We start from the raw sequence: 15,548 nt of genomic DNA, 5'->3' as shown, positions 1-15,548 counted from the left end.
TTGCTTTAGTTAAAATGTGAATTAGTTTTTGTTTTACTGACCGAAAAATAAATACAAGATGGCCGTCGAGAAGTTTCTGTGGGCATCCACCGTCCTCCTACGACTTATGCTAGTTGCTACAGACCTCTGTTATACCCAGTGAGTGTTACAATATTGAAATAAAATAACTTATTATTAAAAGAAGAGTTCCTAGAATATTAAGATAAAAACAAAATAAAAATGAAACTTATCAAACAGCCGTATTTTAGATATCTCTATTTAATTACTTTGATATCATAAAAATAAATTTAAAATTGCTAAATACTTACCGCAGTCTATCATCGTAGTAATAAACAACTGTTATACAGAACTGAAATTTTTAATAGCAAATTTTCGTTCTAGCAACATAGGTCGTAGTTTCGAATCTATTTGTACTATTGCCTAAAGTCTTAGATAAGTAATTGTTCTAACTACATTTTCCTAAACTCTTCCATTCCATTATCTAATTAATATTTTAAAAGTAAATAGCAGGGAAATTCGAAAGAGTATTTTTAGAACTTGCGATAGAAGAGAGTAGAAGTATTTTCGTTCAAATCTTACAGTAGTCTAGATAACTAAAATTGTAATTTGGTTGCAAATCTGTAAAAATGTGTACATTATATTCATTTATCCATATGGCAGATTAAGTCTACGTTATTTATACTATCTACAAGGCTACGGCTTTTACCTACTAAACTAAAATAGACAGTCCTTAAATACTTAGTTACGTGTTAAATGCCGTTGTTCCTACTTGTTTCAAATACCTTACTAGCAAAAAGAATTAAATTATTTAAACTTTATTGAGACATTATAATAAATTAATTAAGAGCGGCTAAACTCACGTATGATCTTCCGACGACGGCACCGACTAGTTTCGGTACCGTCGGGTGTCCGTCTTCGACAGTGCGAGACGCAACGCACCCGCGAAGACTAAAAACACTCGCCGTGAATATGGACCCCTATTGGTCCGAAACTAGTCGGTGCCGTCACCGGAAAATAATTGCATTGCATTAAATTATTGCATGTAACAGACATCGTACAGTTTGAATTAATGAACTATTCAATATGTAAGGACGTTGAGTCTCAGAAGTGTAATTAAGTTTAATAATTAAAAAGAGGTTAATTAATTAAGCTTTAATTAAATAAATTGCTATTTTATCGATCTAACTATTCATGTTAGGTAATATTTAGGATATATACTAGGTATTGGTAATTATATTTGTAAGAACAGTTATGTAAGAAGCGAGAGAGTTGAGCGACGACAGCTCAAAAAGTAAATCTGTGATTTCTGCCTACCATTATGAGTTAAGGGGTTGAGTTCTATATTGTAATATCTACCAAACACTCTTTTTTATATATGCTTTTTTTTATTACTATCAAAGTGACAAACTATTCTAACTTTAAATCTGTTTTAGTCCGTGTTCTCGATTTATATCATAGTTTGTTGGTATTATGACTTAGTCGCTTGGAACTTGCGTAGAAGCTATCAAGCGGACAGACTACTTTATAGCTCAAATAACATGTGATGTTATATAACTACTGAGTTGTAATTTGTTGAATGTTAAAAGTTTATTTTAAGACATTACCGTTTGATTGTCAAATAGATTACTATGTGTAAACAGTTTCGTATAAACGACAAGATTTTTTACGACTATCTATAGTAATCCATTTGTCGAAACCGACCTTCATTCATAATCAAAGATTTCTTTAATTTCTGTTTTAAATTAGTTTTATGAAATTCTGATTCAGTTCACTTTATATAATAATGGAAGATGCTTAGGAAAATAAAATATTTATATATAAGCTATGCATAGCTATGTATAATTTTTATATAAGCATTTCTAGCTGATACTTCGCTAAATGCAAATCATTAAACTTCGTGAAAACGTCCACTTTACGCTTGCGGTCAAGATTGAATAAATTAAGTCATAGATACTGAAGATACGACTCTTCTTCTTGGTCATAAAGAAAGATTAATTTTTAATATAACTTAAGTTCTCAATAGGAATTAAATAATTAGTAATGGAAATAAAATTAAACCTGAACGTTTAAAACGAACACTATTTTTAGCCGACTTCAAAAAGAAGGAGGTTATCAATTCGACTGTATTTTTTTTCTATGTGTGTTACCGCGAAACTCCGCTCCTGGTGGACCGATTTTGATAAAAATTATTTTAATCGAAAGGAAGTGCTTGCAGATGGGTCCCATTTTTTTTTTAAATAACTAGAAGACTAGTAAATTTTACAATAATCATCTTCTCTATCAATTAAAGGTAGACAACGTAACTGCAGTTATTAGGGATGACTTCGCTATTTTAGCGAAATTTTTCTACCAATGGTAGAGTCTGCAACAACAATATCTATTGTAAGAATGGACCGGCTTCACCAGTGAAATTCCAAGACCCCACAAAGACAAGCGTCATGTGGAAGTCAATGCATATTGTGTCTGATGAGTGAGCGTGCTGGAGGACAAATTTTAGTCCTCGTCCCCTTTTCACCCTTATAAGGAAAGGATTGGAAGGGGAAGTTGATTTGGCGAAGGAAAGACAAATAGGAACAGGAAATATCCTATTTCTGTTTATTAAAAACTAGCTTTTATCCGCGACTCCGTCCGCGCGGAATAAAAAATAGAAAACGGGGTAAAAATTATCCTATGTCCTTTTCCTGGTTCTAAGCTACCTGCCCACCAATTTTCAGTCAAATCGATTCAGCCGTTCTTGAGTTATAAATGGTGTAACTAACACGACTTTCTTTTATATATATAGATAGATAGGCAACACATCTGCACATGCGAATGTCTATGGACAGCGGCCATTTTTATATTTTGGCGAATTAAGATGGCCGCTCGTTCGTTTGTCACCTGATACAATAAAACAAAACACTTGTTCGAAACAAATGCAAAGTTTTTTTGTTATGTAAAGGTAACTAATTTTATGAAAACTGAAATTTTATCACTTAATGATGATCTCAAATGAGGCACTGTTTGCAAATTTCTACATTTAATATGTCGAAATGTCAATTGAAACTGAGATTTAGGGCAACCTCATTGAAGCAGATAATCTGTTAAATATCAATTTTATTGATTGAATATTTTGAGCGGCTTACGCTCAAACTTTGTGAACTAGATAAAAATGCTGCGTTACATAAAGACGGATTTAAAAAATTCATTGTTAGTTTTTACCAACGGAAATTAATAATCTTCGTGGTTTGAAAAGTTTAAACTTTATGAAGTTAAATCGTTATTGTGTTTTCACTATTCTTATAATTAGGAAAGTCGGGTAGCTTAATTTTTAATTCATATTTTTTAATTAAAAGTGTGATTGCAAAACGATATTCATTTTAAATTCTTTAAAGCAGGTTGTATATTTTTGGACTTCACTTTATTCTATATACTATATTTCGTTATTTTAAAAACTTGTATTTGATAATGTTGTCGTTTCTCTGCGACCTATTTAATTAAAAAAATCTGTTGACATTTTAAAATTGTAATACCTCAAAGCGCTCGGCAGTTTTATTGCTTGTTGCAAACTCGCAGGCGCACGCGACCTGGTTTTTACTAAAAAACAGTTTTGATCTATAAATCAACTATATTTAGATATTAATCGTTCTAAACATAGCTCATTTTTTACCACACTTTGAGAATATTTTACGTTTTTATTGAATAAGACAAACGTTTTATTTTAACGTTTTAAATTTAATTATAACTTTGTTATACAATTCTAAGTAGGTAAGCGTTACAAACTACAAAATCAGTTCTCCATAATGTTCTTGATCAGATAGTCGTCAATCGAATTTTTCTTGCTATTAAACGTACATTTTTGTTTTTAATACACTATGAATACAATCTTTCCCATTTACGTTAAAATTTCCGTCCGCAGTTTGTCTGAGAGAGGTTGCATTCAGTGGTCTGTGCCAATAATTTAAAAAATTGCATCTCCCTTTGTACAATTTCTTTTGTATGTTTAACAATAAAAATATTTATCTGTTCATACATTTAAATACCTGACACGACCTACATTTATATAGTTAACTGACAACCGCGACTTCGTCTACGTAAAGGATTAATTATAAATGTGAAAGTTTTGATGGATGCATGTATGTTTGTTAGAAGGAATCTCCACAACGGCTGAACGGATCTTGATGAAATTTGGCACAGATGTAGAACATAGTCTGGCAGAACACATAGCTCATAGGCTAATATTTAAGTCTTTTTTTTTAATTCAGTCGACATCTAATCTAAATCTAAAAATAAAAATCCAGTAGTTAATTTTGCTGAACGTTTTGTTAACATGATCTTTAAAATTCCTATTTTAGAAGTTTAATGGATAAATTTTTAAGAGTTTATATATATTTTCAGTTCTAACAGCCTTGTAAAATGTTCTGTGGAAAGGTTCCTATGTAAATTAACATTAAAACAATACGAAAAAAGCTAAATTTAAAGATAAAAGTCTAAAAAATAGATTGTAATTTTACCACATACTGAAGCAAATCAATAAAATTCAAATGTCAACGTAATATACAAAAAAAATCTTTAATCTAAAATCGACATGTATACACTTCAATTATACGGATCTTCCGTAGATTCCGGATTCCGGTTTTGTTTTCGTGCGCCGGAGAATTAATTCCCAAAGATTTTAATGATGCCGCTTCTATTTATCTCGACGTTCATCAATTAAACAGAATATCTTGGTTTTATAAAAAATGTGTTCCTGTAAAATAGAAATCTTTGTATTATCCAAGAAAAAATAAAAAGTATACTGTAAATAGTTTTGACTTAAATACTGACAATATTCAAGAAAGATTAGTAAAAGAAAATTTAAAAACGATATCTGGGTTATTTTTAAACTTTATTCGTGAAAGGATGTCCATTTTATATTTAATGAAAAGATAACGTGAAGCATAAAAACAAAAAAATATGAAAACATGTCAAGACGTCTATTCGCAAACTGGCCATCTACCTGCAGCATGGCAGACGAACAAACTGATGAATAATGCTTAACCCCATAAAACGTCTCTCGACATATTTCTAAGATAGGTAACAATAGTTACTGCTATTAAGGACAAAAAAGACGTCAGAATTAAAATAAAATCTTTCTTTCAGGGCTACACTATTGACATTCCAAGACCTCCTGCCTGAAGACCCCAAGTTATATGACAAAATGCGACCACCAAAGAAAAATGATCAACCGACGATTGTTAATTTTCATGTCACTGTTATGGGCTTGGATTCCATCGATGAGAATTCAATGGTATGTATATTGTTTTTTTTATAATTTACATCAATTATATAAGTAGGTCGTAATAGTATTGAAGGTCTAAGAATGTTTTTAAATAATAAAAGTTGATGTAACTTACAAAATTAAATAAATGTACTTATTAATCGTATTACTAAGTTTATTTTGTCAACCCGAGTGACAGGGCGAGTGACAACCAGAATGAAACTGTCACACACGCAAGACATAGAAATACACATTACATACACAGTTATTGAAAAACACATAAGTAACTAGAAAAGAGGTATCAGTTTTTTCAAATATCTTGGCGGCTCAAGGTCAACGGCGCGTTGTACAGTACCTTCCCCCTGCATCCCGCTATGCACCGCTACAACAAAAATTGTTTTCTGCGCAGTGACTCGCGCGAAGTTAAGAGCCTGTAAGATATCTGAAAACAGTTATAGTTTTGTCAATCGTTATACATACTGTTTTACGATGTTTTCACTCACGAAACGCACGTATAAAAACATATTGTAGTCTTTGTTATTTTCAAAGAGGAAGAAAGAGAAACAATATGTTTTAGTTGAAATTTTTCGGCTTTGGAAAGTTTCGAATACAAGAGTACGAGTTGGGTACAATGGATGTAAATTCTTCTTTTCTGTCGTTTAATTAGTTACATTTGGAACGAAGTTCCTTATCGCGCGTTGTGAAAGGGGGCTAGACGGAAAAAATTCTTACGAAAAGTTGTCACGACACTTTTTGCTATAGTAAGTATGTTAACGACGAATGAGCGCTACTTCACCATGGCAACGACGTGACAATATATAACGAAAATTCATAGAAATAAAATGTACTTCTTGTGAAGACTTAAGTTTTTTATTCATAGAATAAACATTGGTTCCTTCACTAATCGAAAGGAACTTCGCTCCATCCGGGTGTCCCTTGACACCTCTCAAGTTTTTTTTCTATCATTTTATATCAGTATTAAAATTCAGTTCGGAGGCTACTTCTATTAAAAATGAAATTCGTTAAAATACTTTTTTTTTTTGAGTTTAGAAACACGGTACATGGGCACCGTTTGGTAAGCCTTTCGTGTATTCAGTGAGTGTTAAAAATTTCGTTTTTAATTAGACTAGTATTTTCGAGAATGTTCGATGTTGGCCGCACTATATTATTGACTCGAAATATACAATCTAATCTTGAAATAATATTTGATTTTAATTTAAACTATTCTTTTTTTTTAATTGTCATTAATTAAGTGACATAAAAGGGATTCTAAATTTCGAATATAAGCCACGCTATTTACAATACTTTATATTTACTTTAATTTAAATAAATATGTTTTCAATTCGTCGTAAGTATAAAATTATGTAATCAGATTACTTAATTAAAAAAATTCCTCACTGGACGAGGTGGCCGAGTGGTTAAGGCGTTGGACTGCTAATCCAATGTGCTCTGCACGCGTGGGTTCGAATCCCATCCTCGTCGTTACTTTTTGTTGTCCTGTTATTTCCAATTTTTTAAGAAAGATTTTTAATAAAAAATTGACAATAAAAAAACAAAACTACTAATGTCTAACTATGTAGTCTTGTTAAATAAATCTGTGAATATTTTAGGTAAGATTCTTTTTTTTGTACAGACATATGCGGCTGACATTTTCTTCGCCCAAACATGGAAGGACTTCAGACTAAGACTACCAGAAAACATGACTTCGGAATATAGGTGATTATTTTTAATTTTATTTATTTATTTCGTGTAACATTGGGTAATACATATTGGAAAAAATGGTAATGTTTGATTTTAGTAGAAGATAGTTTCTTAGGTCATAGACAACACTAATGAGAAAGTAATAACTTGTATCAACTTATATTAGAGTAGTTAAGAAATTATATAAAATCTAAATTGAGTGGAATAAATACAGGTGATGTTTAACTTTAAAATGGTATAAAAATCACCTAATTTTTCTTCAGGCTCCTAGATCTCGATTGGCTAAAGCACATGTGGCGTCCAGATTCCTTCTTCAAGAACGCAAAGTCTGTGACCTTTCAGACGATGACGATCCCCAACCACTACGTATGGCTGTACAAGGATAAGACTATATTATACATGGTGAAGTTGACATTGAAACTCTCCTGTGCCATGAACTTCCTCATCTACCCTCACGACACTCAGGAGTGCAAGCTGCAGATGGAGAGCTGTGAGTACATTCGAATTATAATACCTCAAAAAACTTCAATAACATCAACAAATTCACAAAACAAACGTCGGATTTTGAACAAATCAAATTTGATCGTTTATTTTTTGGCATTCGAAATTTAAAATAAAACGTTCGAAATTCAAACTTGGAAATCTCGTCTTCTTTCTGTTTGTCTGTTCAGTTAAAATTGTCAGTTAGGACCGATTGTTTTTCGCGGGCTTTATGTCGGGTTTACAAGTCGCGTGATTCTGAATATGCACCTAACATTGTGAAAACAGTTTTTGACGGATAAAGATCTATCTGTGGAGTCCGCCACGAAAGTGTAACTTTGAGAAGTTAAATTGGTGCAGTCGGATCTGCTCTGCGTCCATAAAATAGTAACGTATTACTAGAATTCATTATTATGAGTATATTATGAAGGCATAAGTACATGTATTTCGAAGTTACATAACGACCTTATGTTTTCACGTAACAAGACGTTTCGATCTCTTGACGTGTTGGTACGACTTTACACGGCTGACGATAAAAGCGTCCCGGTGGAGCACCCTACAGCCTCGTTATACATTCAGTGGCGAGTGGTCGCTCTTCAGACGCGCCGGCAACCACTTCATGATGCGGATTTAATTATAATCGCCGAATACACTGTTAGAACTGAGACAAGTGATGATCAATCTAAAAGGAAAGGATCTCCAACTAATTGGGGCTTACAAGATCCCAATTTGTCGCCCTTTGATCTTTTGTTTGTTTATAATTAGACAACCGAAAATACGAGACTTCCTTCTGATGTCTTAAGAGACATACCTGTTACCTTTAGAACTTTGAAGTGAGTTTACGGAATTGAATTTTTTTATATCTGTGTGCCTACCTTCAGAAAATACAGAATACTTGAATATTTGCATAGAAAATGTCAAGATACAAACAATAACAGTTAAGTACACGCAAGGATCCTGGGTAAAATTCTTACTACTTCTGTGATTGACGTCAGTGGTTTTTTATGCAAATGCGTTGCCTATCTTTCATCGACGGAGGAAGAGACACACAGAAAGAGGATATTTGTCTATGCGCTAAATACACTTCCTCTTTCCATCATTTCCTTTTAAGAAAAGGGTGGGAAGAGACTCTAAAATTAGGTCTCCGGCGAGCACACTCATTAGACGATACGCGGAAATGCTTCCACTTCACGCCTGTCTTCTGTGCGTTCGTGGTATTTTACAAGTCCAGCTGCTCCATTCGTACAACCAACAAGTATTGTTGCGGGCTCTTCTATGCAAGTCAACAGCTTTTGCATTAAACGTAAATCTTGTGTTTTTAAGACGTAATTACAAGATCGTTTCCATATCTGAATGTTATATGGGAAACTTTTTTAAACTACTTATTAATTTGTTGTTAAATAATTATAATACAGTGTAATGATATAAGTTAGGAGGCCGCATCATCGGACAACCTGCTTATCGACGCTTGACCTAATTCTGTCTCGTCCAATGCCGATGTAGATGTGAAGGTGGAAGTGACACCATTTTAATGAGAAAGTTTCACATAGAGATAGTGATTTTTTATTTACCAAAAGAAATCAGATTTTTTTCAATAGGTACCTAATACTTAGTTACATGACTAACTTAACTAGTTATTACTTTTTTCTTATTAAATCATATTTATGCAAAAAAAATAAACCTTACGCATATTTCATCGGTGTCTGACTACGATTTCTTCGATTTCCCAATGCCGTTCCAAAATCTTGCATAGTAATAATGTTAAAATTTGATAAATAATTTTGGGTAAAGAAAATCTTTAATTGTAGCTATATTTATGCCATCAAAGGTTTATTTATAAACAAGTAAGTAATCGGTCTGACCATCAACAAATGCGGGAGCACTCGAAAACGTAGGTAAAGTTATCGGCGATACAGAAAATTGTCGGATGGGGAGAGAAAGTGGGCCGAGCGATTCGAGTGCCCTCCAGGCCCCTCATGGCCCCTCACGGCCCCTCGGGGCCCCCTGGAGTCAGCGCGATTCTATCACGTCACGAGAGGGCGCGATCGGTGTCGACAGAGATGTAAGCACGGAGCCATAAATAGGCTGCCGCGGCTCTTGACGTCTTATTTCGGATAAGATTCTATAAGGTTAGAGTCGAGTGGGTCGGGTTGGCTTTCGATGCTTTACCACTTCACGACCGCTTGTTTGGCTGTTTGGAGATCGTTAAGATAAAAATGTTATTTTTAGATTAAACAAATTTGAAAGAAAGTAACTTGCTTCGACTTTACGATAAAAAAATTGTTAGAAAAGATTTTTGCTTTATACTAGTTTAACAAACATGTTAAGACACGAGTAAGTCTCTTCTCTATTTTTTTAAGCGGAGAAGAAGAGTATTCTAGGAAGGTTTACCTCTTTTTACAATATTCTTCTCTACTTGGAGGATTCAGATTTTCATTCAGAAAAACCCTAGAATTATATTTTAATTTTAAAAATCAAAACAAAGTTATAAAGCTTAGGTATAACGCGTTGAGGTCAAATGGCAGCTGAAACTAAGCATAATTATTAAGTTAAAAGCTTAAAGGAAATCAGGGCGCAGTTGAGTCGTTAAGTGAGAGCTAAGCATGCCCTAATTAGAGGTTGGCCGTGCGACTGAGCGCACCGCCAACACTCCACAGCTTACTTCTATATTAAATAAAATTTATTTAACTTATTAACTATATGTTACGATATTTAAGTGAGCTATACTGCAATTAAGTTACGACTAAGTTATAAGCTATCCATAGCGCGTAACTCTCCAGGGATTTTACATTTTTAGTATATAAGTTAAATTTATTATGTAACATGTTCACTTGGAATTATTACTTCTTATTATTTTATGACTTTGGTTTTTAATTTTAATTGCACTGCGCCTTTCGACGTTTATAATTACTACTAGCAGTCGCCCGTGACTCCGCCCGCGCGAAACACTTAATAAGTAGCCTATGTGTTCTTCCAAACAATGTTCTACATCTGTGCCAAATTTCATCAAGATCCTTCTAACAATGAGATACTTGATGAGATGATGGAGATTACCTTCTAACAAACATCCATCCATCCATCTAAATTTTCGCATTTATAATATCAATAAGATTTGAAATTTTTCTAGTTACAAGTCTTTATTTATCAACTAGCTGTCACCTGCGACTAGTTGTTGTGTAACCTTCCCTTTTTCTTCCTTCATACAGATCTACAGCATCTTCCACGCTGTCAGAATGAAACAGACTTCAATTCATTTACGGAATCACATCGATGCAACTTAACGCGTGAACTCTTGCTTGTAATATTACAGTATCGCACACGACAGACGACCTGATCTTCCAGTGGGATCCTGACGTGCCGCTGGTTGTGGATGAGAACATAGAACTGCCACAACTCGAGCTGGTGCAGAACAGGACTGCCGATTGCACGCAAGTCTACTCGACTGGTAAGTGTAGTTGTTCTTCACAAATAATATCTACAAAGATAAAGTTACGAATTTTTTTTATTTTTACTGAAATGTGCTACAAGTAAAACATTAAAGTGGGAGGGAAAAAATGCCTTTTGCTGACTATAGATGTCAGCATGATCAAGAGTGACTATGTCACTAAATATACCACAGATATATAAAAAACAATTTATTTTATATACTGTGGAACAGTCATATCAACGGCTTTTGTCAAATTTCACCCTGAAAATAAAAAAAACGTAATTTTTTAAAGTTCATAAGTTATTTATAACAAAAAAAAGTTTTTTTCCTGCTGCGAACGCACTTCACATTCAAAGCACTTTATAAATTCTTATATAGTCGCAAACGAAGACATTTTTCTGAACCGCTAGAATGACGTATAAAAACTTTGATAAAAATTTCTGAGTTTCATTCAGTTTCTCTTACCATGAATACTGATTAAGACACTGCTTCCCTTCCCAATCTTTTCTTATAGAGGAAAGGATGGGAAGGGGAAGTGGATTTGACGGAGGAGGTAACGCATCTGCAATTGCGGATGTCTATGAGCAGCGGTCGCTTCGCTATTTAGGCGACCTCTTGCTCGTTTAACACCTTATAATATATAAAAAAATAGTTTTGAATACGGTTAAATTATCAATCAAATTCTTACCTCAAATGGTATTAAATTGAATGCCATACAACAAACATATTAGCTAATAAATATAGCGTATTAAATATACTTATTAAGAAATTGGTTTACACTTTACTATTTTGAAAGGTAACTAAAAAAAATCTCAAAGACAGTAATGTAGACTGGAAAGTCCCCATGGAAAATATCACAACAGTTTTGAATGACACAGTTTCTGTTACAGACTGTATTAGATCCAAAACAAACCTTGATAAAGTTAAAATAACAACAGATTGCAAATTTCATTGACGTAGAAACACTAATTATCTGACATAGATTATCTTGTACTCATTTTTAATTAGTAATAAAATAATTAATTACACGTTATCTTAATAAGAATAATTAAAACATTATCGATTCTGTTAATCATTTTATTTGGCACAAGGAATGAATTTAGATGTCCTAGAAACAAGTAGGTATATTGATTATGAATCTGAATTACACCTTGGGCTTCTACTTGCAAAATACGCTTCCAAAAATATACCGTTTCATCTAAATATTATAAAAACGATTTGTTGTACACAGACTTGCTTAAACGGTGACTTCTATTTTCGTACTGTTTGTAGTAAAAAGTTCTGTTAAGCTTTTTGGCTCATAAAGTGTCATAAATATGCCTAATTCCCATTAAATTGTGACTTTAAAATTCAATCCAATCGAAAAAAAAACAGATTTTCAGTAAAAATTAATGTTCTAAATTCGTCTATAAACCGTGAATTTCTAATTACTCATTGCATCAAAATGAAAAGATAAAAAAAAATCAACGGAATCTAGAAACTTTTTCTTTTTGAAATGCTTTTAATTCGTTGAAACTGGTATTGAGGACAACGTTGCAATGTTGTCATTAAAAAAAACCTTTAATCCGTTATACGCGGCTTAAACTCATAAAAGGATAAGCTATGTGTATACAATTGCTTTTAATTAGATGGCAACACTGTAAAACACGTTTGACGCGCATGGAAATGTTTAACACGAACTTTTTTTATTCAAACAGAAATGTTTTTTATGATGGTATCCATCCACCTATAACGTGGTTGCATATCCTAGTGACTAGTTTATTCAGTATACTCGTAAAAAGGTGTCATTATTCGATTAGCAATAACAACTTTTAATTGTTTTTTATTATGTTACTAGCTGTGCCCGCGACTTCGTCCGCCTGAAATACTATCTTCGGGTAGCATTTATTCGCGTTAAAAGTAGCCTATGTCCTTTCTCAGGGTCTTGACTATCTGTGTACCAAATACCATTTAAATCGGTTCAGTAGTTTTGCCGTGAAAGCGAGACAGACAGACAGAGTTACTTTCGCATTTATAATATTAAGTAAGGATTGAAGAAAAAAATAAAACGGCAACTTCAAAATTCAAACGCCATAGCTTTTTTTTTTCATTGCTAAATCTTTTTTTTATGTTTTTCAGTATTTGTTTTTGTATGAAGAAAGTGTGATTACAGTTTGTTTAGTTTAAATTAATTAAAATAGTTAACTTAACTAAATTCTTAGTTTTTGAACGTGACAATAGATGGCGCGATTATTATCTATCAGGTCTTCAGGCAGTCGAAGTTTAGTGTACATACACCACTTTTACAAAAAAAAAAAAACTTTTTAATCTGTATTTTCTAAAAGAATGACAGTTTTGTCCAAGTTTTCTTTACTGGATATGTACGTTATGTATTTTGTTATTATTTACAGGCAACTTCACGTGTCTGGAAGTTATCTTCAAGCTGAAGCGTCGCCTCGGTTACCATCTGTTCAACACGTACATACCCACCTGTCTCATTGTCATCATGTCCGTGAGTGAACTAAATGTTCTCCATAAAACAACAATAAAAACAGTCTAAGCTCATAAGATCCACGCTATCTGTAAGTAAGTTATCATAAGTAGGATTTGAAGGTTCAAGAAGATTCTAAACCAGATAGAAAGGGTTCATTATTGAATTATGTTCTTCCCGCTTTTTTCAAGATGCCTCTCCAGTAATGAAGATTCAACGAACTTTTGTCTTGTGCCAAATAAAATAGTGCGTGTTAAGTACTTTTGCACGAATGGGCCGGCTGCAATACCACGACCACACAAAAGACAGGCGTGAAGTGGTAGTAATTCTGCATTCGTCTGATGAGTGTGCATTCCGGAGACCTTAATTTTAGTCCCCTTTATCTACCCACCCTTTCCTTATCAGAAAGGATGTGAAGGGAAAGTCGATTTGATAGAAGAAGGGGCGTAAAAGAAGGGGAAATATTATCTTTCTGTGGATTTCCTCCTCCGTCGATTAAAGGTAGACAACACATCTGCAATGTCTATGGTCAGATATCAGTTGGCTATTTGGCAAATTCAGGTACTTCAATGAAAAATACTGATTAATTTCAGTATTTTTCATTTGTTCTTCGTCTCTGTGTTGGCAGTGGGTGTCGTTCTGGATCAAACCGGACGCGGCGCCAGCGCGAGTAACACTTGGCGTGACCTCACTTCTGACGCTATCCACACAGCACGCCAAGTCGCAGGCGCAGCTGCCGCCCGTCTCCTACCTCAAGGCTGTCGATGCATTTATGTCTGTCTGTACCGTGTAAGTAGAAACAAAAAAATAAATAGGATCGAACTACAAGCACTAGCTTTGGAAAAAAAAATTATAGAATAACCCACCGGGAGCGATGTCACATATCACATACATGGTTCGGGTACCAAATAAAAAGTGAATTTGAGAAACTACGAGTATTAAGTCGTTCCGAAAGTCATTTCGTTTTTCTCGACTTAGGATTCGTGTATTTTCGACGAAGATGCACTACGTACGTCCTGGAAGGTCGGTTGGAACTGATAAAGGCATTATTAATAAATATAGAAAATAAAAACAAACATGGAAATTAACATAGAAATAAACGTAAAAAATAGAAATAAAAACGAAATGACTTTCCGAACAACCCAATAATTACTAATAAACAGTTAACACTCACGTCAGATTTTCCGGTAATAGCCGCGACTAGTAAATTACTTAGTTCATAATAATGTTTTACGTAAATTTAAATAATTGTTGTACAATTAAATTATTCAAACTTTGGTGAGACATTATCATTAACTTATATAGAAAACGTCTAAAACACTCACGTACATGTCCGGTGTCGGCACCGACTAGTTTCGAGCCCATCGGCAGCCCTTCATTAGGGTGAGTGGGACTAATATTAATACCAGCTCCTATATAAGTTCATTGTTGTACATGCTTTACTACTGCAGGAGCCTTGATTAACCATAGTGGTGTTCTGCGTTACAGATTCGTGTTCATGGCGCTTATGGAGTACTGTCTTGTCAATATAATCTTAGATGACGGCGGTCGGAAGCCCAAGGTATTATTTTTTAAAAACATACGTTCAATAAGTTACAAAATAAAACAGCAACACAAAATGACGCTGTTAGCTTTGATATGTTTGAAACTTTTTAAATCAAATATGTTTAAAAAAATTGTATTTGAAATTGTTATTAATTAAAATAATATTTCTACTTTTTACTTCTGTTTCCAGGAGCCAGCTGAAGCCGCTAAAGCCAGGCTGCGAGCAATCAGCATTGACCGTTTTTCTAGAGTCTTCTTTCCTCTTCTGTTCTCTGTTCTCAACGCCACCTATTGGATACAATTCGCGCAGTACATCTAACTGCCATCTAGTTATTCATAAAATTAACCTGTTAACAAAACAGGCTGAAACAATATTTAAATTTTAACTCTTCCAGTCTCGAGTTAGTAAAATCACAACTATAAGATTTATTAAACTTTAATTGACTTCGAATGTGACATTTAATTTGTTAGTAGACTCAAAAACTATTTTATGGACTTAAGTATTCAATTTTGGTAGGTACAGTTTCAATTTATTTCTTATTCTGTTCTGCTTTAACTCATGTAAAAAATTTTAATTTCTAAAAAATATAACAGGATGTTTATGGGATCAATAAAGATTCTTATCACTCATATTATTATTCATATAAAGTCATTAGTTCTAAATAGCAAGATGTAAAAAATAAGTAAAA

The 15,548-nt window shown here is 33.5% G+C and overlaps 1 protein-coding gene and 1 non-coding gene across 2 annotated transcripts; both read left to right on the top strand.

Annotated features, from left to right (window-relative positions):
• LOC106707733 (glycine receptor subunit alpha-2) lies at nucleotides 1–15,178 on the top strand. The gene is made up of 9 exons (XM_045683836.1): nucleotides 1–138; nucleotides 5,119–5,266; nucleotides 6,870–6,952; nucleotides 7,201–7,427; nucleotides 10,728–10,862; nucleotides 13,235–13,335; nucleotides 13,943–14,103; nucleotides 14,803–14,875; nucleotides 15,050–15,178. Exons 1-9 carry the CDS (start codon nucleotides 59–61, stop codon nucleotides 15,176–15,178), a joined length of 1,137 nt encoding a protein of 378 aa, XP_045539792.1. The 5' UTR covers nucleotides 1–58.
• Nucleotides 6,637–6,718, top strand: Trnas-gcu. Its single transcript has one exon. It is a non-coding gene; the product is annotated as a tRNA-Ser (tRNA).
• Nucleotides 15,179–15,548: the final 370 nt, after the last annotated feature.

This window comes from Papilio machaon, chromosome 23, assembly GCF_912999745.1.
Source record: "Papilio machaon chromosome 23, ilPapMach1.1, whole genome shotgun sequence".
In the NCBI taxonomy this organism is placed as follows: Eukaryota; Metazoa; Arthropoda; class Insecta; order Lepidoptera; family Papilionidae; genus Papilio; species Papilio machaon.
This window is presented reverse-complemented; position numbering and strand designations above follow the sequence as displayed.

Coding starts and splice junctions, on each gene's coding strand:
- LOC106707733 (XM_045683836.1), top strand. CDS start 59: ATGGCCGTCGAGAAGTTTCTGTGGGCATCCACCGTCCTCCTACGACTT. Junction 7,428..10,727: donor CAAGCTGCAGATGGAGAGCT/GTGAGTACATTC, acceptor GTAATATTACAG/TATCGCACACGACAGACGAC. Junction 13,336..13,942: donor GTCTCATTGTCATCATGTCC/GTGAGTGAACTA, acceptor CTGTGTTGGCAG/TGGGTGTCGTTCTGGATCAA.